This window comes from Mirounga leonina, unplaced genomic scaffold, assembly GCF_011800145.1.
Source record: "Mirounga leonina isolate KUSES-001 unplaced genomic scaffold, KU_Mleo_1.0 Mir_93, whole genome shotgun sequence".
In the NCBI taxonomy this organism is placed as follows: domain Eukaryota; kingdom Metazoa; phylum Chordata; class Mammalia; order Carnivora; family Phocidae; genus Mirounga; species Mirounga leonina.
In genome coordinates, this window is record NW_023270854.1 from 28,070,212 (window position 1) to 28,092,972 (window position 22,761).

The 22,761-nt window shown below is 45.1% G+C and overlaps 1 protein-coding gene across 2 annotated transcripts in view; it reads right to left on the reverse strand.

The window, feature by feature from the left end:
* Positions 1–22,761, reverse strand: part of SETBP1 (SET binding protein 1) — a 365,222-nt gene that overhangs the window by 90,148 nt on the left and 252,313 nt on the right. For both annotated transcript variants that reach the window (XM_034996232.1, XM_034996233.1), the window contains exon 4: positions 13,716–17,172. In XM_034996232.1, the coding sequence (XP_034852123.1) occupies positions 13,716–17,172 (3,457 nt within the window). The remainder of the gene's footprint in view (positions 1–13,715; positions 17,173–22,761) is intronic.

Sequence of the window (22,761 nt, forward strand, 5' to 3'; positions counted from 1 at the left end):
AGCAAAGACCAGCCCCTGAAACAGCCAGCAGGGGCCACAGTCCTAAAAGCACAAGAAACTGAATGGATCAGCAACCTGAATGAGATGGAAGCGGATCCTACCCTAGAACCTTCAGAAAGGAACACACCTTAATTTCAGCCCCATGAGACTCTAAGCAGAGGACCCAGCTGAGCCCCCTGGACCAACGGCCTACAGAAACTGTGAGATAATACATCTGTGTTGTTTCAACCTGCTACATTTGTGATAAATTGTTACAGCAACAATAGAAGACGAATACAAATCTCATGCTCTCTCTTATTGCATTTTTATGTCTGGGGTTAGAGATAAATTGGTCTACAAAACAGGTGCTACTGAATAGTACTAACGAACTCTTGTTGTGACAGGACCAAATGCCAGAGGATTGAAATTTCCACCCCTTTCAAGGGAACTTTGGGTGAGATGTGTGTTTTGTTACTTATTCACCATAACTGTATAATCCTGACACCTTATCGTTGTCATCAAATACAACTGTGGTCCAGCTGATGTCTGCCCCTCTCTGTGTGTGTGTGTGTGTTCAGAAAGGGATTTAACTGATCCCAGTAAGAGCATAACTGGGAGGGAAAGCCTGCTGTTTAAAGAAGACTTCTATAGCAATCTGCTAGTTTGTATTTTCTGTGCTTGAATATATTATCCAAAGTGGAAGTGAAAGGAAATGAACATTATTAACAATCGTGTAGTAAGCAGTGTGTTGGATGCTCCTGTGTATATTCTGCTTTTATTTGACTTTCGTAAAACTCTGCCAGGTAGATATTAATAGCCTCATTTTTTAGATGAAGAAAAGGAGGATCAAAAAGGCTAAGTTGTCCAAGGTCACACTACCAGTAACTGGGGGATTTAGCATCCAAATCTACATCTGAGAGTCGTTAACTCCTGAGAGTTTTTTGTTTTTTGTTTTTTTGGCTCTCCTAGGCCGCCCTAGAAGCTGCTGAACTTATTCTTAAGCTCCTGTTTCTCAAAGTGTGTGCCAGGAACCTGTGGTGGTCTGCAACATCAATCTGGCATTCGGTCCCTTAGTAAGATCTATGCTCAGTATCCTCTTAATGTCATGTAAGCTACAGACAGAGGATGGCATGATCCTGATGCCCCCACAACTCAGATTTTATCTGAGTGAGTCAAGACATCCTTACCTAAAATAAAGGTAAATTATTCAAGGCCATATACAGATGAGTGAAATAAAGTGAAGACTTAAGGGTTATATTAGAAAGATGCCAGAAGGGCTAAGAAAATGACTAGGTAAGATCGGAAGCCAGATGGAAAAGAAAAGGATGTTCTGTGAGAAAGAGGTAATGTGGTGGTTGGAGACTCAGATGAAGGGCTAATTATGGTATTTTCTGTAGGATAAGGAGGAGCTTTAGCAAGGGAATAAGCTGAAAATGATCAGGAGACAAGGTGAGGCAGTGACGGTAAGTAATGTAGGCTCTTTGACGCCAGATAAGGAATTTTGGATTTCATGCAATAGGAATTTTTATTTCTATATCTGGCATCAATTATTCATTTACCTATGGCTGCCTTCCTAGACATTTCATGGAAAACGACTCCATTCTTCTTTTTCTATTTCAATAATTAATATATTTATTTAGTTAGAGCCGTAAGGGGAAGATAGATGCAATTAGGTTTTTGCTCTGAGTTGATTATTGCCAAAAGGATCGACGAAATGAAAAATGAAGTAGAGGAGTAGCACTAGGGGGTCAAGATGGCGCAGCTCTGGCCTTGTGGAAAGTCAGCCCACATGAATTCCTGGGGTCTGAGTAACTTCTCCATGCAGGTGGCACTGAGGTGTTGTGCTGGCGGACTTCCTGGAAGGAGGCATACTCAGAGTCCTCACCGGTAACAGGAAGAGAAACCTAGAAAGAAGATTCTACTCTCTAAGACCACTGGGACAGATTTTCTTCTATTATAATTAATATCGACTGGAACTAGAAAAATAATGGAGGAAAAGTCCATGAGAAAAGCTTTTTCAGCCATTTTATTTGATAAAATAAAATTTTATTTGCAGTATCCATGAAGACTTAAGAAATCTCCTGGAAGATTTTGTCTTCTCTTTTGCCTGATGCCCAGCTCATAGCATAGGGAGATGCTGACTTCCTGGTTGAGGAGGAATTGAAGAAAAAACAAAGAGGAGAGCTGCTTTTCACAATGGCAAGTATTGGCTTTATAGCAAATCTCACCTTAGGAAGATCCATAGGTGTTCCAGGAAGGAAAATAAGCAAGTATGAGGTAATCCTTTGTGTCCTAAACCTATAATTAATAGCTGGCTCCTTCCCTTTAAATACTCTCAGTATGAGAGACAGCAACACTGGCCAATTAGAGCAGCTACAACTGGGCTTATTCTGTGTGCATCTACTTGTAAAGTCGGCGTGGTATTCGTTAAGCCACACTGACTGGTGGCATTCCCCATTGTGGTGTGGAGCTGTGGGTCTCAAGCTCTGGAAAACTTACTGCATCCCACCCCCACCCCCTTGTCAGATTCTGATCTGAGAAGAAACACTCAACACTCAGCGATTCTTGGGAAAACATTTTGGCAACCATCTTCAGCCGTGACTAATCTGTCCCCTTCCCGGTTGTTGTCCTGGCACTTGGATTCTTGTGGAGATCTTAAATAGGACAGTGAGGAAATCTGGATGGTTTTCATGCCCACTCGCTGCTGCATTTATTTAAAAAAATATAATCCCCTCTTAGGGCAATGACATAGAATGTAGAAGGAAAAGTTATCATGGTCAATTCTGGGAAGGTACTTGAGAGGAAGTTGAAAAGATCAGGCAACCAAAGTGGTGGTGGGGAGAGTGGAGAAAGAGGAGAGAAAATAGGGGAGGGGAGCACGGGTTGGCTTTCTCTAGCTTCTTCTGGGGAGGGGGGCAGAAAGGAAAGGAAGCAAGGGGAACAATGACCATTAGCTGGGGACCTGTGCATCTACATTAGCATAATGGTTATTTAATTGGATTATAGGTGATTTTTATTTTTTCTTATACATGTTTTCCTAAATTTTCCAAGTGTTCTACACAAACAGCTATCTGGTTTTAATTAGTAATAGAAATAGTAAGTGTTTTCCCAAAAGCTCATTTGCTTTATGCTATGTGTGGGGAATCCATTTTTATTGTTGTTGTTGGGACCTCAAAGAGAAAAAGAGTGTCTAGTATGAAAGGGGTTCATTATTTCATAGAAGACATACTGACACAGACTTCTAGGACTATGACATCTCCACTGAAGGACGTACAGTCATAACATTGCCTAGTACTATGTCTTATACATTTTAGCCACTTGATATTTTTTTAAGTGTGTAATTAGAGTAAATAAATGAAGCAAAAATATAACTAACAGTACAAAAGTTATATTCTATAAGAGAACCCTTCTGGCCTCCTGGTGTTGAAATATAAGACATGATAAACTGGTTTAGGAAAACGGTTCTTCCAGCCCACATCCCAAGTTCTCATAGACATTCGAAAGGGGATGAGGTCTCCTGTCTATCAATTTCTCAGACTTTTGAGATACAGCCCCAAACCCATGGTTTCCTTAATGACTTGTTCCACTCTGTTTTCATTTTTAGCATATATCATTCTCAAGATGAAAGTTTCTATATGTTTACGAGGAGATGTGTAAAGTCCCTCAAACAGTGTAAAACTTTTCTTTAAAACAACAGAGGGGCGCCTGGGTGGCTCAGTCGTTAAGCGTCTGCCTTCGGCTCGGGTCATGATCCCAGAGTCCTGGGATGGAGCCCCGCATCGGGCTCCCTGCTCAGCGGGAGGCCTGCTTCTCCCTCTCCCACTCCCCCTGCTTGTGTTCCCTCTCTCGCTGTCTCTCTCTCTATCAAATAAATAAATAAAATCTTTAAAAAAATAAAAAAATTAAAAAATAAAACAACAGAATGTTAGAGCTTTGTGATTTAGTGAAGAAGAACATTCTTGTTCCTCCTTTGTGTGTCCTTTGTGATTTTCAGAGGTATCCATGCTCCATCTGGGGTATCTATTGCCCAGGCTCTGCACATAGAATCAGCCTCACATCCTGGGCTTGGCTGATCCTGGCTCCAAAGAGCTCCTCCTATTAAGAAACTAATTTCAGCCAACACCGAATTGCTAGTGCGTTATTCTGGGCTCTCTCATTTAATCCATGGGCAAGGGTGCTTTAAGGATAACTTAGAAGCTGAGTCATATTATTGACCTTGTCAGAGACATAGAAAATCTAGTGGAAAAAGAGAGTTGATGAGAAAAATCAGGAAACTAGGGACCCAGCACATTTTCTGTGCAAAACTCGCTCAATGACTTTGGACAAAGACTTTAACCCTCTGGGTTTTGATTTCCTTGCCTGTCAAGGGGGAGACCAACATCTATCTGCAAACCTCAGTGGATTCGGAAGATCAAATAAAAGTAAGGAAATGCACTTTGAAGAGCATAGCACCCTGTTCAGATGTAAGGATGATGGGGATGCAGCCTCAGGGAAAGCTTTTCATCTCTGTGTCCTTAGATCCTCCATCAACGAGGGGAGACCCGGGGGAGCCCCATCTCTGCACGGACTCACTGCCCACCTTCCCAGTCTCTGCAGCCCCTTCACAGAAGAGTGCAAAACCACAGCAGTGGCCGCCTGAGGGACGTGCTCGCTCTACCTGACCGATCTCCTCTTAATGCCTCCGACTTGCTCTGAATCCTTATGTAATGGGGCAAACACCAAAACCAACTTGCTTTTACAACCTGCAACTTATTACTCTGAAAGTTATTTTATGGATCTTTTCTTCCCGTAGAATGGGTTTTTATTTCTAGTGATGAAATGCGTGGACTCTCACTCTTCTCTCTAATTGCTTTGCAGATGTGTATATACCCATCTCTTGTCTCCTGAGAGCTTGGCAAGGTCTTTGAGGATAGTCATGTTTCCTGGTAATTCATCATTTCACCCGGCACCTAGCACCAAGCTCAACGCCCTTCACGCCCAGCCCCCTTTCACGTCAGTGTGCCCCCCCTCCTCCACCTCCATGACGCGGTTCCACATCCTCTGCATGGCAGCTGTGCCTCTTAAAAATCCTGCCCCACCCAACTGCTAACTTCAATCTAGCCAGGAGCCTTTCGTGTACCGCCCACACGTGCCCAACTGCGCATCTTCATCCACCTGCAGCCACACTCATCCACTACGCTCCCACTCTCCAAGGTCCAGCTCCAAGATTTTGTCTTTTGAACACTATTATCTTTCCTGATCCTGGATCCCTATAGCCCCCACTGTTGGCCACTGAGTTAGCATGGATCAAGTTTGGTCTGCATGTACTCCCTGGTTGTTTTATGTATGCTGAATTAGCCTCTTTTCAGTATAAGGAACTTGAGGTAGGAGCCCTTCCTTGCTTTTTTCTTTTCTTCTGGTCTCTCTGACTATCCCTGGCACTGTGATATATATTAAGTAACTAAAGAGCTCACAATCACTTTTGAGAATATAGGCTCTTTATGAACCAGCATATACATTTCATTCCAAGTAGTGAAGACCTCTGGAAGACCAACAGTTGGGCTCTAGTCTATAATACTTTGCACACAGTAAATGTTCAATAAAAGATGCATTTATCAGAACTTGGGAGAACCAGGACTTTTCTTCCACACATTCTCAGGAGTGCAGACAACAAGCACCCCACAGTACCACAGGGAGGAGTTTTCAGAAGTTTTCAAATAGATGTTACCATGATCAGAAATTAAGTGCCTGTGTGTCTGTGGGGCAGAGAAGGGGGAGCTGGCCTAGACCCTCTTACCTCTTTTCAAATATTATAGCCTTTATCTTTTCTATACACGGACTTCACAGGAAGGCAGAATGACAGAATAAAAGGTTCAGGCATTGTTTTCATGCTCCCAGAATTGGGGGACATTAGACTTAAGATGTACTAAGATTGGCTGCACCACCTCCCACCAAGGGCTGACTTAAGACATAAAGTGTCCTTAGAGGCTGCAGCATGGCTAGAGCCACAGCAAAGTTTCACTTTCTGCACCTGGAGCCCCATTTTCTCATCACCCACTTGTTAACTCCTTCTCATCTGGATTTGGCACACAGCCCACCAAGCCTTAACCATACGAAGCACTAAACACATAATATTTAGTTTTTCTGTTGGTTCAGGGCCACCAATATGTTCATACATATTCTCATCTCCCATGAACTCTCTGTAGCTTCTGGTCCTGAGGGCCACCCCATTCTTCTTAAATTCATTCTTCCTTGACCCCTTGGTTTTCCTCCAACATTTCCAGCATTTCCACTCTGCGTCTTTCCCAATTCGCTCTTATTCTGCTTCTCTCTTTAGGTGGGCCACAGGGTCCCCTGCCTTCCACCCTTTTTACTTTATTCCCTATAATTCTCTCTCTTGCTCTGTACAGCACTGTCAACTGCTGCCTTCACAATTCATTTCCTTGCACACCAACCAGACTCTTTCTCTGATTTCTGTAATTCTGTTCATATGCTACAGTTATCTGGAGCTAACATATTGGAATCATCTTTGACTTTAGCTAGAGAGGGAAAGAGATGCATCAAGAATGACTCATTATTATTTTTCGCTTGAGCACCTGAGTAATGATGTCTTTAGGTACTTATAATGTGGGTGCTACAGTGGGGAAGGAAAGGCAGGGTGGTGGGTACAACCCAAACAAGAAATGGATAATTACAATATCACATGGAGAGTGCAAAGTTCGCCCAACCCAGACTAGCGGGGAGAGAGTGGCCAGGAAAGAAAGACAAAGTATAATCTGGTCATTTCATGACTTTTGCCTATTTAAAAAATGACTTCCCACTGCCTTGATGAAGCACAAGTCCCATACCATAAGCAGAAGCCTCATGGAATGGGGGAAAACCACTTTAACTCATGAGGACAACATTGTCTTCTGACCTTATCTGTTATGATCCCCAACTACAGATCCTAACCTCAAAAAGATTGGAATAAACCCCATTTCTCGAATAGTTCTTGGGTACTTCTACCTAAATACCTTTGTTTACACGGTTTCCTTTCTACACTGTGCCTCCCCTCCACCCCCTACCATCTCCACTCTCCAAAAGCCTCTTCCATCCTTCAGGACCCATCTTGAATGGCAGCTACTGCAAAGAAGCATCTCCTGATTCCACCTCTCTACTCTCACTGAAAACATAGAGGTGGCTCACCGTCATCCGGGCAGCCCCAGCGCTTCTTCTAAGGCTTTCTGATGGCCCTTATAGTCTGCCTTATAAGATTAGTTCCATCTGGTTTCCTCCTCTGCATTAACAGGAGAGACTTCTGGATTATAATCTCTTTGAGGGCAAACGTATCCAGTTACGAATCCTTGAATTTCTCCCCCAGGACTGCACCAAGCCGTGTGTGTGTGTGTGTGTGTGTGTATCAGCCACCAAAGAAACGCATTTTACATTTTCCCTTGTCTTTATCACTCCCTCCCCTTGACTTCAGCTAATCTGCACTAAGTGTTATATTGGCACGAGCCTGTGCTACAATCCTAGCAAGTATTCAGTCTCATCCCTTGTTCATTTATAGAGTGAAAGAGATGGGTTTCTGGAGGGTCCTTCCAGAGGCACCATCCTCATCTCTGCCTACTGACATGCCAGTCTTTGGAAAGCGAGCTTTATTGATTTCTCTAGCCAAGAAAGGCTCCACGCTGTATCAAAGCCAAGTCTGTCGAAACTGTAAGTTCTCTGCACCCACACCTGAATCTGCATAATTCCCCAAAGCCACAAAGGTATAAATAAAAACTTCCAACAGGACAGCGGAACGTTTGCCAACTGTGGGAAGATAAATGGCCTGGGGACTTCTTGCTCCAAAGGCAGAATGGCTTGATTTCTGATTTTAATGTGGAAAAAGAGATGCTGGGAGTCTAAGATTTTTTTCTTTCATTGCCAGAAAGTTATGGGTCACAACATTTAATTTGATTAATTCCCAGTTTCCAAGAGAAAACCTTAGGAGGAACCTTGGGAGGCCCGATAAAATAAGTATGTGCAATTGTTAAGACAGGAAAGGAAAAAAAATGACTTCCATCAGAGCCCACAAAGATTGTTTCCAGTCCCAAACATGGGTCCCCAGAGACAGCCTGGAAACCAAATTATTGTCAAATAGATGCTTACCTTTTACAATGGCTCACAGCAAAAGAAAACATATAGCTTAACATCTCTCCCACAACTCACCTTTCTAGTTCTTTTTCTTTTATTCTCTCTCTCTCTCTGCCTTCCCCTCTCCCTGATGTTACGCTTCCAGGACTAAGCTCTTCTACCAATTAGATACGTATCATTGGATGAGTCACTTGACCTTCTTAAGCCTCAGCGTGCTCATCAGCAAAATGAGGTGTTTATATTACATTGTTAAGATTCTTTTACTTTGGAGTCTAAATATAAATGCAAGCCTGCTCTGTCTGTTCCCATGCAATTGGTCGCACGAGTGCTCTCACCTTTTTTCTAGGGTGACGACTGGGGCTGCGGCATACACAAAGAGTGAGCTAACTTGCTGGTGGGGGTCAGGTATGGAGAGTTCCACCTTTTGTGAAAGGTGAGATCAAATGGCTGGATGAAGTGGCTGGAGCCAAAGATGAATGGGGTGAGTCATATAATTTAATACGTGGACCAGAGGGATCTATTTTGAAATTTCATTGCACAGTTAATTAATTGGCCAACCTGGCCAATAACTTGAGCATTTTCTTCCTAACTGTCCAATCTCTGTGTGTGTGTGCGTATGTGCATGCACGCGAGCATGTACATGTGTGCACGCGCATGGACGGACGTGTTTGCATTTAAAAATGGCATCGTATAAATTTGAGACTTTTAGAATCTGAGACTGTCAGCTCTGGTCAGAGCTCTTCTTACCATAGGCTCACCTGGGAAAACAGAGAGTGAAAAAGATGAAGAGGTCTTTCAGCTGGTTAGCGTAGGAGACAAGACTGGGCCAGGTGCTCATAATCCTGTTAAACCACACAGCGGCCATTAGCTAATTTATCTTTCATTTCCTCCCACAGGATGACCCGGAATTCAACTTGGATTAAGATTAAACAGACTACACTTCATCAGCTTTTTATTTTTCACTCTTTCTTTTTTCCTGGCCTTAACTTTCTCCTCCCATGAGTCTTCTTCTTCCTTCTATTCCATTTGTAGAAAATGTTCCCCACATATGGTTCTTTTGTATAGTTTTCATGTCATCTCATCTATGTGGTTAATTCCCTCAACTGGATGCCTGCTTGGAGGAGGGTTTTGTATTATTTTTGGCGTGGGGATCCATTTCCTGCCTATGAGTGACAACAGAGACTGCCTCCCAAAATGCCCCATGGTGCTGATAAGAGGAGCTGGCAAAGGGCAAGACAGAAGCCACAAGGAGAGGTGGAGTCTTCCAGGCTCAAGGGACTCCAGCTACCTACATGGCAGGATTCTGATATCTGAGAGGTGAGCTAAGGATTCATTCTCAGCATCCATTCATCATGAGGAAAGTACTTGACATCTGGGGACTCAGGATGGCTACCTTGACTAATAATGGCATTGGACTGAGAGGTAACATAGGTAAATTGATGCTTTTCACTGTTTCTCCAACATCTGATGGGAGCCTGGACAGCAGTGGTTAAGATGTCTAAATATTAGATCAAAGTATGCAAAAATTATTCTGTGGTCTGAACAGGAAGAACATCACTCACACTAGAGACCCCTTCCACCAGCTAAGAAGAAGTTGGCTTTGAGAGCACGTGGCATCACTCTGACTATGTGTTGTCAAACTTGGGATAGGTTTGCTCTTTGGGAAATCTGCAGCATGTCAGTCTATGAGAGATGGTGATGCCTTGTGGGAGAGAGGCACACATGAGGGCCCATTTGGCTTCTTCCAACGTTGGGAGTCTGTGGATGGTACCTTCCCACTACTTATCCATTATTTGGTCCCAGGCAAGCATTTTTATAAATGGAGATTTAGCAGATGGTATCCATTTAGAAAACGGGTCAGAAGAGCCACTACCTTCTGAAACAAAGCAGAAGGAGGGCGCCTGGGTGGCTCAGTTGGTTAAGCGACTGCCTTCGGCTCAGGTCATGATCCTGGAGTCCCTGGATCGAGTCCCGCATCGGGCTCCCTGCTCAGCATGGAGTCTGCTTCTCCTTCTGACCCTCCTCCCTCTCATGTGCTCTCTCTCTCTCATTCTCTCTGTCTCAAGTAAATAAATAAAATCTTTAAAAAAAAAAAAAAAGCAGAAGGAGTAAAACGCAGAAAAATGGTAGAGTCTTTGTGACTTCTGAGCTCTAGGTGTGTTGTAAGGGGACTAACAAGTCAGTGCATCCATCTGAGGGGCTGGGGGTTGGAGAATGGATGCTTTTCCAAGCAGGAAAGAGGAAATGGAGTGTGCAGCTAAGTGAAGTCTCTAATTTCTGTCTCCATAATGGTAATGACTTCCATTGACAGGGTGTCTTCCGTCAGCTCTGATCTCCGGGAATGCTCAGAGTCCTCCCTTGACTTAGCTCCTAAATCTGGTCCTCAATGGGCTAAAGGATGACATCACTATATATGCTCTATTTCGGAGAAGACTAGCTCATGTGAAATAGGACATTGGGATGCTAAGGGAGTGAATCCAGAGTGGAGAAGGAAGAGGTGGAGGGAGAGAAGCTGTGAGAAATACTGATGCCTTTGTTTTCAAGCAGAACCCTCAGTATCATTCATGGAAGAGACACCTCGACTCAGGTAATGTCTCTGGAAGATTTCTCATAACCTCAGCTTCACTCCACCTGCCTCCCACCTTTGAATGGGATTTGCTTCCCTTTGGAGTGTATCACATTAAGGTGAGCTCTCTTCAGGGAGACTTGACAAACTCTGACATTGAATCCTAAGTGTTGCTAAAGACATGTTTTTTTCCCTGATGCTTTGGGGGTTCAGAAATAGAGGGAACATTTAGAATAGAGGTGAGGAGAGGCCAAAGCTTGGAAGGGAGGAGAATGATCGAGAATCTGATCTGCTCCAGTAAGATATTCAACAAGATGTGCAGGGACAACTGACGTAAGTCATATAGACATAGAAACCACCAACGATTATGATTCACTAAAATGTTGAAGAAAAAATAAACTCCTATAACACAGAGATAGGCACAAAGCAGTGGTGAAAATAACTCCAAGAAGTGCACTGCAGTAAGAACACAGAGGGAAGCCTGTCCATGTCGATGCTTCCAAGGGGATGGCTAGAAAAGGTTGGGCCCTAAGGCGTCCTTTTACACTGGTTGGGAATTGAATAAAGGGATGTCATCTTTCCTTAATTACTCTCTCTGCAATCATCACATCATCACTGTGCAGATGCCTTAGGGAAGGCATGTAACTGAAGAATGGTTGGGTATCTGAGAGGAAGGGCTACGGTGGAATATACGAGCACTGAGCTGAGGACCAGGACTTGTGTGTTCTAGATTTGGCTTAGCTCTTGGGTGGCATGCGGTCAACTGCAGTGCTGTGGCCAAAGCCCTGGGCTTATTACAATCATAATTCTAACCATGATTCTAAACCTGGGCAGGTCACTTGATCTCTGAGCCTCAGTATCCTGATTTGTAAAATAGGAATGAAAATACCTCTCTTCTAAGATTGTAGGGTGAGTGTTATGAAGAAATGTATGTGAAATGGTTTTAAGAACTGAAACATACTATATGAAAGAGGTCTGGCCCAATCCTGTCAGTTAAAGCTGGTAGACAGTACCCCAAAAAAACAGAATGCCATGCCTTAGGGCCCACATAACAGAGTTGGGCCTCGTACCCAATTTTTAGGTTGAATCCAGCTTTCTTTTAGGACACTGTCACGATGCCTGTTTCTTTCCATCTGATGTGGCCAGATGAAGAACGGATGAGAAGATGGGAAGAAGAAGGGGAATTTTGAAGAAAGCAACGGCCACTACATTGAGTGCCAACCCCGAGAGAGCTATACGCTAGAGGTGGGCACCTTTAGAGACACGCACAGGAATCAGAGAAGGATCTCTAGCTGGGAACTCTCGTGGAGTTGACCAACACCCAGCAATCCAGTCCAACCACAGAAAATCTTGGTAAGACTGCTGAGAAACCTACTGAGCAACAATGGATAGAGGTTTCAGCTTCTGAGATCTTGTGTCTCAGGTCTATTAAGTTAGGATCCTTGCTTGTAGGTTCTTAGCAGTAACACGCCACCATTACTTTTTTGCTAAATAGTGCCAAGAAAATACAAAAATTAAGAAGACCCTCTGTCTATGGCTGGTTTTGGACCTGTGGTTCAATTTCACTATACAGGACGAGAAAGCAACAGTTTTTCTCACGAAAAAGTTTAATCTAGCCATTCCTGCCCAGGTGGGCTTAATTTGGGCTTTGCATAAAAAACAAGTCCCCTTCCACAAAGTCTGATGATGAGAAACAGGGAAACCCAGATGAGAACACCCTCTTTGGGCAAACATGAAGTGTGGGACATTTATCACCTTCAGCAGGAAACATGACTGCTAATTGGTCTCTTCATTAACCAAGGAGAGCATCTACCACTATAGCAACTCACAAGCTAGTGGCAATTTGGGGCAATCCTTAAGTGCTTTCTAACTCATAATCATATTTCTTCTGAAGTCTGCCGACCTAGAAAAATGACTCTAATTCCTCTTGAATAGACTGCCCTCACCCTCACTAATGATGGACTCCCCGGGAAGGAAGACAGCGAGCAAGAGGTACACATCATAAACAGAGGAGAGATACTACACCCAAGCCTGAACCAGGGACGACTCATCTTTTAGAACCAGGCTATGGCCAGAGTGCTTTGTATTATCCGTGGGTAGGGGGACCACGAGAATCCTTTTAGCTTCTGCAGCTCCTAGGAAAGGAGCTTCTACTCTTTCCCTCATGAACAACTGTTCTGTTCTCTAAGATTCTTAACACTTATTCGATGTGTGGACAGGGACAAAGGGATACTTAGGCAGAAGTGTCAAGCTTCAGTGGCAAGGAAGGCCTGTGTGGGTGGGAAAGTTAGGAAGGAAATTCTGCCAGCAGCTGACAAAGGGTGAGCTCTTTCTAGTAGCAACCAGTACTTCAAGTCTAGAGATTAGTGGGAAAAATCTCATTCCCTGCGGACACGCCAAGAGACACAGCAGTAAGGTCCCGTGGGGGCAGGAGGCTTGCAACACCCTTCGGCCAGGCTCCCTCCCCTTCCTGCAGGAAAATGATGAGCTAGGGCTTCACTTTGGGGGTCCATGCAAATGTCCATGGACAAAGAGAGGACAACAGAGCCTGGGGCGATGGCTCCCTCATTAGCTACACTGGAGGATTCATTGGTCAGGAGCTTCCAGTGGCTCTGCTGTAGACTTCTCACCTAGAATGTGTGACTTCTAGAGGCGACCTGCCAGATAAATGAGATATCACTCCCATTCAGCTTTGACATCCTTGGGATCCTGGCATTTTTTTAGTGAGTTTCAGAGGTTTCATCCAAATAGCAAACTGCGCCATCAGATCGGATGAGGACCTAAGAACAGCATCTTGAATAAAAAGCATAAATGCAATGGGTGTGGTTGGACTCTAGGTAGCTACTGGGGGTGTCTCTGGGCCCACGGTTCCCAGACATGACTCTGAGAGAGGAAAGACAGCAAATGCCAAATAAAAAAAGTGTATCAAATGTGCAAGAACGTCCGTTTTCATTTAGTTCCTACCTCTCTGCAAACCGGTGACTGCAATGTGCCGAGGATGGCAGCCTCCTTAAGAGCAAAGGCCAGCAATTAAATAATAAGACAGCCCGTCTGAAGAGCAACGCGGCCTTACCTGGAGACAGGGAGGAGTCGTAGGAGCTTCTCTCCTTGCGATTCATCTTGAAGGCTTGGAGGTCCTTTTCCCTGTATGTCCCAAAGCCTTCGTAGCTCCTCCTTTTACTCCCGCTCATGTCACTGTCCCACTTGTCATTCGAAGGGTTCATGTCACTGAACACGTCCAGGCTCTCGGGTCTGGTGCTGCCACTGTCGCCGCCGCTGCCGGAATACCTTTTTGGGCACGTGTCCGCAGGCTCGCCGCTCAAGTCACCTTTGTCCTTGGCCTGGGTCCAATGCTGGGCATCAGAAAGTGACAGTGTAGACAGGGTGTCCACCTCGAAGTTGTTCTTGGAAGCTTTGTGGCCGGCTTCACTCTGCTGGTGCTTCTGCTTCTCTTTATGCTTATTCTTCTCACTCACTAACGGGAGCTCCTTGTCTGCACCACCCAGCCGCTCGCTCAGGATGTGGCTGGAGAAGCCCGTGGCTTTGCCTGCGAAGAGACCACTCAGGTTGTCATGGGTCCCCAGGATCCGGTCTTCCTTGTGCTTATGCTTGTGTTTGTGTTTTCTCTTGTGGAGCCGACCGCTGGCCAGACCGGCGCCACCCGCCTTGGGAGGATTCAGGGCCGGCTGCATGTCACCGAGGCCCATGCCGACAGGTCCCTGCAGGTGGACTCCATGCTTTGCTTTATGCTTCGCTGTCCCCGACATCTTCATGTGGGAGCTCGTGTGGAACTGAGGAGGTGGCACTGTCGGCCTCATGAACGGGGCAGCGGCTCCGAGCGTGTGTGATAGGTACAAGGGAGCTGGGTACTGACTGTAATAACCAAGGTTCATCATAGGCATTGATGTGTAAGGCATTCCATAGGGTGCATAGTAACTTCCACTGGGAATAGGGTAGCTGAACCCTTGTAAAAAAGGCACCTTTGTCATGGTGTCATTGGTTTTTGCAGGCCTACCACGCTTCTTCTTTGACTTCAGGTCTGAAGTCCTGCGAAGATAGAGCAACGGGTCATACTGGATATATGGCACCGGGTAGTAGTGATCAAAATTAATCCGAAAAATGCTGGGATACGGATTCTCGTGGTAGAAGGTGTAACTCCGGTGGGAGATCCTGAACACCTGGAACTTGGTGATGAGCTCTTCCAGGTCTGCCAGAAACTGAAGGTCATCACGATTCTGCAGGCTTTTCCGTTTCCTCTTGTGCTTTGGCTTCTTGAGGCTTTCGTGGGCCAGAAAGTTGTCCACCATGAGATGCTTCTGCCGGTGGCCATGCCGGGTCTTTGTGCTGGTGTCGGACGGAATGGTCTCCGGGTTGTCCAGGGAGCAGAAATCGAAAGAGTACCTCCGTCGGGATTCTGAACCCTTCTCCGCTTGGTCAGACGTGCTGTTGTTGTCCGTCCCAATGCCACTGTCGCTTGGGATCGTCTCCTCGCTGTGCGACTCACTCACAGGGGACAGCGTGATTTCCTTGAGTGACCCGATCTCGCAAAGGTGGGAAGGCGAGTTGGCCATCAGCCTGGGTGGGGACAGCTTCCAGGCTCCACTGTGGATTCCCTTCTGGGTTTTGGTTGGAAGAGCACTGATGGGCTGGAGATTTGGCATAGTTTTCGACTCTGAAAAATTGGTTTCAGTGCTGGCAGGGCTCAGGTTGCCATTTGACCCACCTAGCGGCGCTGAAAGTGGGTGCATAGCTGCTGGTGAAGATGCCACAAGGGACTGAAAGTTGGAAGGCACGGCTGGAACGTCCGGCTGGCTAGAAGCAGGCCTTGGGTGCTTGATGGCTGTTTTGGGTTCCTCGGATGGGGGTGGCAGCTCCGCTCTTGGCTTCCTGCCCCTCTTCTTGCCGATGTAGATGGTTCCCCTCTTGCTGACGTTGATCTGCTTGCCCAATTTGCTCTCAATTGCCGCTGCCCCGGGGCTGGTCTCCGGGGGAGCTTTCGCCTTCAGAGCAATGTTGCTGGAGCAGGACAAGATCTGGTTCAAGATATTTTTCCTCTTGAGTGTTTTCATCTTATTGATGGTTTTGATGGTCTTCTTATCCAACACCCCAAGCTTTCCAACTTTTTTGTGAAACTTCATCTCGCTCATGGGCTTGTCCTGTCCTGGCACCAGCTGGGCCAACTTAGCTAAACTGCGTCGTCTCTTTCTTTTCTTCGTGCCAGGGAACTCCCGGCTGATGGGACTGACCGGGCTGGTGGAAGTCCCCTCGTGAATCGTCTCCACCGTGAGCAAAGGCTGCTTCTTCGGCCGCCCCCGCTTCTTCTTGACGGGCGTAATCACAGTAAGACTGTCTGTGTTGGTGTACAGAGGGCTGGATGGGGTGATGGGGTAGGCAGACGGCGGTTCCACCATCAGTTTATCGGAGGTGGCCAGGACTGCCTCCCGGAGCATACTGGTGGGCTTTGGTTTGCTGCACGTCCACCTCCGTTTCGCAGCAAATTTGGGATGCTGGATTTCTGGCAACTTCCTCGATGGAGAGTGGTCCGTGCATGTTGGAGGCGTCATGATCATGGGTGGCTTCCGCTGCTTAGACACGCCTCCTGGCACGACTTTCTCGGCATTTCCACCTGTTTCAAGGCCAACTGAGGGGGACTCGTTCTCTATCATTTTACTCAACTTAGGGACCCGGGGATCTTTCTTATTTCCCTCAGTGTTGGAAAGTATCCTGTTAACCACTTCACTGCTCATAGTGATTCCAGAAGCCAGGGCTTTCTCTGGCATGATCTTTTCTACCACTGCTTTGATGGACTGTCTCTTTTTCCTCTTATGGCTGGTTGGATCTAGACAGGGTGCCTTGATAGGGATAGTAATCCGGACATGACTTGAGTCATTTTCAGGATTACTGACAGAACTCGAATTCTGCCTGGCTGGTGATGCCTCTTGGGCATTATCTGCAGGGTAGCCTTCCCTTTTCCCTTCTGTATTGTCAAATGCTTTCTGGGCATTCTTGACCCAGTCCAGGTCTGGGTTTGCTATGGTTTGACTTATCACATCTTTTTTACTGGACTTTTTCTTGCTGCCTATGGTAGGTGGTTCTGGGGGCTCCTTTGCAACTCCTCCATCTTGATCTACCAAGGGCTGAAGTCCGTTGCACTCGACAGAGCTGCTGGGTGGGGCTGGGGAGCTGTGGCTGCCTGGGGATGGGACCACACCTCCCAAGAGCAGATCTTTGCTGTTGGACAGCTGACTCCACGTGCTCCCTGCACTGCCTTTCTTACCCTGGGCCTTTGCAAAGGAAGCCATGGGCTCAAGAGCGGGGATCTTGCTGGTGCTTGCAGTTTCTCTGCCAGACTCTGGACTGATGAAGCAATTCTGAGTGGCAGGTCCACTGTCAGAGTTGGTGGACCAGTCCATGTGGTTCTGGCTGCTGCTTTTTTGCTGGTGCTTTGGTTTTAAGGTGTCACTGGTGACGTCCTGTGGGAGGCCTGGGTCATAGTGGAGATTTGAGTGTTTCTGTGGCCGCTCGTAAGCCTAAGGTAGAGGGGTGGAGAAGGAGAGAGAGAGAGAGAGAAACAAAGATGAACATGTTAGAGCTACTTAAAATTCAATGTCAAAAGCCTTATTTATTTGAAAGTTGGGAACAGCCACCTTTAATTCCAGAATGCTTTAGGAGGTTTTCTCATTTGCAGAAGTAAAAATACGGTGCAATGATTTGGAACATTAATAAGGATGCTTTAGTTGCTGTCTTCACTCCTCCTTGCCCCCCCAACAACAGGAACTTTTACCCATCTTGGTTGAATGCAATCTCGGAATAAGAACTGTTTAGTGAGAGAACAGGCCCCGCACGTCACTTAGGCCAGTGCCAGACCGTACACATGGAAGAGCTGAAATCTGTATAATGGAGAGTCCTGCCCATGGTGGCAGAGTCCAGGAGAGACTGTGACCTTCCCAACTCCCTGGCCCCTTTGCCTGACTCAAGCTGCCTCTGATTTCCGTCCCCACTTCCCATCCAACTCACGTACTTCCCTTGCTTCCTCCTATGCAAGTTCATTTCTGTTTGCACTTTACCCTGGAGTTCAGCATCTCTTGTGCTCCAACAAGTAGCTCCCTGAGAACCACTGCTACAAGGGAAAACAGCACGAGCTGCAGGACTGGGGGGGAAGTCTGAAGAATGTGTGGGGCCAAGGGCTGGTTAAGGACACAGAGAAGAAGAAATGAAGCAGGAAAGAAGCGCAAAAGACCTTCAATCCTTTTGACCCTAGGAGTGGTGCAGTGTTTGGGAGGTAACCCTCTGAGGCATCCTGAAGCCCGGGTTGAGCACTGACAGCAATCTTGAGGAAACTCTTGGACAGTCTCAAAAGGAACCTTGAGTCTCCTGGACGAACGTGCCAAAAAAAAAAAAAAAAAAAAAGCACGGTCATTCAAGATCACTCCTTCGAACTTTGTCAGCTGTGCTTTCCCTACATGACTTCTAAAGGAAAGTCTCCAGACTCTGGCACCTTCCTTAGGACCGACTCCACAGTTGGGAAAAGCAGAAACTGTGCTAGAGGCCCAACATAACTAGTATCTACAAAATCACTAAGGTGGTAGATAGTGAACACATCATTTTGAGACATTAAAGCTTTTTTTTTTAAAGATTTATTTATTCGTTTTAGAGAAAGAGAGAGAGCATGAGTGGGAGGAGCAGAGGGAGATGGAGAGAGAAACTCAAGTAGACTTCTGTGCTGAGCACGGACCAGATATAGGGCTCAAATCCCATAACTCTGAGACCATGACCTGAGACCATGACCAAGAGTCAGACCCTTAATCGACTGAGCCATCCAGGTGCCCCGAGACATAAAACTTTTTAATGTAAAAATGCTAACGTTATTTCCAATAGATTTTAAGCCACGCTACCAGTACAAAGAAGCATTCCTCAAAGTTTATTGTAAGTCCTGTCTTATACACACAAGTAGTAAATGTACAGGATGCATTATCCTAAGATTTGTTAAAGAAGGGAAAATACTAGTAAACTGAAGAAAGTTTTGGGTAATATCTCCACTGAGAAGTAAATGATGATTGGCTTAGTGGATTTAGGAAGTTTTAGCCTGTAACATGTATCTGTCTTTATCTATGTATCTATCCATGTATCTATCATCTATCTCTACCGATCTGTTTGCCATTGATGCTCTAGCATTTATACTTCATTAGAAAACATTTTTCATAGTCCCTGTTAAGAATCAAAACATAGATGTCAGAAAGCATTATGGGTAAAATTCAATGTAGTAAAGCAAGTAGGGTTTCCTTCACGCTAATTTCTGGAATCCCTAGGTTTATTTTCTGCCTCTCTGATTTTGAGAAATCTTGTTTATACTTCTGGTATTGGATTCTGTTTGTTAAGTATCTTGAGAGAATCTCCCCCAAGCTAAGCCCAGGAGAAAATTAAGACAAAAAATGTATTTCCTTTCTTCTTCCTCTTGCAATGGTTAGTGGACACCACCATCATTAACATCTAGAGAACTAATCCTGTCACTTGACTTTGCTAGGAATAACTGCTGGGCACATAGGTTGCTGTTCCACTTTCAAAAACAAAAAACAAAAAACTGAAAACAGAAATCTTATCCATGGCATAAACTATTAAATGCCATTTACCTTTTATGAATCAGGACTTTGCCGATTTGTCATTTGTGCTTTAGATTTTAGTTGGCACTGGGTATATACTCACAGGATGACAAGTCTACAAAAGGGCTTAGAAACAAAATGTCCTACTCTTTAGGGCAACAGTATAATTGATAACTCATACTAGAACATTTTTGAGAGTTAGTGGTGGCACTTATTAAACATTGCCATGGGACAAAAAATCTGAGTTACTCTTTTGGACCCCAGCAAAGCAGGACTTATAGTTACCCTGTCTCCCCTACTCCTTCCACCTCCCCCCCTTTTCTAGATCTGGTCACAGAAGTCCACACAGGGGCTTCATAGTGAACCTGGAATTCTTGGTCCCTGATTCTCACCAGTTTTTTGTTTGTTTGTTTCTATTGCTCCATCTTCTTGTTCTTGGTGCCTAGCAGAATCCTTAATTAACTCTCTATGTTCAACTCTCAGCTCGATCGTAGGGAGGCCCCCTGCCTTACAGAAATACTCCTATTAGAAGTTTTCATGAAACCCTGTAGGTCGTCTTTGTTGGACTTTTATCTTAGTTTTAATTTTATATTTGATTTGTGCATTAATTGAGTTAATGCCGGTTTCCCTTTCTAGCCTGTACACACATCACAGAAGTACCAAGCACAGTGCCTGGCAAATAGTAGGCCCTCAACAAATGTTTATTGAATGAATTAAGGAACACACATTTTGTGATGGGTATTTCATTTGGTCAATAGTGAGATTAATGACCTGTACATTACAACATCCTCCAGCCTATTTTCTTATGTCATTCCTTCTGCATGTACCATTGTCTCTCATAAAGACATCCATCACAATCCTCCTAATGCTCTATGCCATTTATTTGTGTACTTTTCTATCTCCCTCTCCTAGACTGTAAGTACTTTGAGGTCACAGACTCATTTATCTTCTTATCCCCTGTGCCCACGACAAAGCAAACCACCCAGAAAGTTCCCAATAAATGTTTGCTGAGTGAATAAACAAAATCATGTTTGAGAAGCCTATTACCACGACAAAATACGTGGCTGCACACAGAAGATAACAAGCTGCCAATCATTCATTTGATAATGGCTCATAAGGAAACTGGAGCACTCAAATGCATTAGGTAATGAACAAAAAAAATCCTTCCCCAATACTGAAGGACTAAAGGCACTTGCAAGGTAACTCCTCTTCAATGCAATTTTTATTGTTAGTTCTCCCTCATCTCCTGTTAATTCTTTCACTTTCCAATTAACTCTGCCTTTGGGAAAGGCCACGTGACTGTCAGGGGGGTGGATTTCACTGTGATAGTTGAAAGGTGGGGCCTGCTCACTTACACCCAGGGCAGCCCAGCTCAAAGTCATGCAGTTAAGTGAGCCTGGTTCCGGGTGCCTCCATCTGGACACTGCCTGATCTCATTGTTTCTACCATTTCAGCTGCAATTTGCCCTGCTGGGAGAGCTCTGCAATCAAAGGGCAGCGTGGACAAAAGGGAAGCACAACAAAGGATCAGGACTAATAGGGGGAAATGGTGCTTTAAGCCCCGCACTGAGATGGGCTGCGGAGAAGGGGCAAGGGGGACTAAGAAGGAGTACTCTCTAAGGGGTCCAGGAGAACACGGCTTTTCTCCAGCCTTGGCTGATGGCTACATCCTGCTGCATTTCACAGAATCCCACTTCTTCATCTGTCAGCCATGACATATTATATACACAATGGTGAAGCTGTCAGTTCCAATATGTCCTTCACTGAGAATTGAGTACTTACTCCATTGAGACAGAGATGGACATGGCAAAACGGGCCCCTAGCTGGATGCTGGTAGGGGCAGGGGAGGGGTAGGGGGCATACAGGCTCCCCTCCCACCTTGCCAGTGCTCTGGTCCTGGGCTCCCATGGGGGTCACTGACTGGGGGCTTTATTGACCCATTTAGCACCCATTTCCATTTTTCCCTTAGATTCTGCATTTTTCTGGGAGTAAGACCTTAATCTTTTAAGGCCTCCATACTACCCTCTGTCCACAGCAAGGGTGTTGCCTAAGATGGTTACCAAATAAGGGAAGGCCTGATGATATTCTACATTGGGCCGATTATTTTTGTGGAAAACTTTTAGTACCAACTAAGCCCAGTGTTATCTCTTGGCTGTTCCCCCACCCCCATGAATTGTTTGTGAAACATACAGTCATTTCTTTTAAAAGATTTTATTCATTTATTTGAGATAGAAAGAGCAAGAGTGAGAGAGAGAGTGTGCACGCACGTGCATAAGCGGGTTGGGGGGGGAGGGGCAATGGGAGAGGGAGAAGCAGACTCCCTGCTGAGCAGGGAGCCTGATGCGGAGCTGGATCCCAGGACCCTGGGATCATGACCTGAGCTGAAGGCAGACGTGTAACCGACTGAGACACTCAGGCGCCCCCACACAGTCATTTTGAAGGTGTGGCTTACTTTTATAAGAACAATACTTTCCATGCCCATTGAGCCTAGATGCCAAATGTTCATCAGTGAACCACCATTTTGAAAACTAGACAGATTTTCTTCTTAAAAGATGTGTTTATGGAAGCAAGTTCTTCTGGAATGTGAAGAATTATTTTGTAAAGTAGGTAACTATCCCCTCCCCTACAACCAATGTATCATATACATTTAAATTTTGTACAAGTTAGATTTCTTTTGAAAAAGCACTTGATTTTTGTCTACTTTTGAAAACAAGCATTAGATCGCTGCATAAAAACTTGAAAAATCCATAAAAATGGGAAGAAAATGAGTCACCCAGCCTTATCTATGGCTTCTCTGAAGTAAGGGTTGTCGCAATGAGAGAAGAGGGCTATTTGGGTCTGAGAAAAATCATATAACTCATCAAAAATCAAGCATGACTTTGTGAGAGATAAACTACTCTTTTGGGTTAGCTGTGTTTGTGCTACTTTCTGCTGACACCGATAATTTAAATTTACTGTTCGTGAGATATTTTGCTTTACAAGAGTAGGAAAATATGCCTGGGTATGAAGTAACGAGGGGAGCTTTCGCTCTTAATTTGGCAACTGGTGCTTCTCAAGATGTGATCCTGGATCACTGTATCAGAACCACCTAAGGTACTGGTCATTAATACAGACTCCTGGGCCCCATTGCAGATCTACTACTTGCAGTCTTTTAGGGGGGGATCAAGGAATGTGCATTTTAAACATGCTCTCCAGATAATTCCGATGCACAATGAAGTTTTAAGAGCACTGATCTAATGTTTGAATATCATAATTCCTCTGGGGTGGGGCTCTTCTGTGGTTGCTATGACATTTGCAGCACTTTTTGGTGGTAAATATGTAGAACAAACCACCATAGGCCTGTTAGGATATGCAATTTGGCACCATTGAGCATTCTTGTTTTGCTCTCTGAACTCTTTGTAATTTACATAGTAAGAAACTCTAACTCGGTACCCTCTTTAGGTATTCCAAGTCCACTGCAAGGTGAGGTGGGCAGAAAAGTCATCCGTATGGGTGGATAAGAGTACTGTCCTCCCAGAAA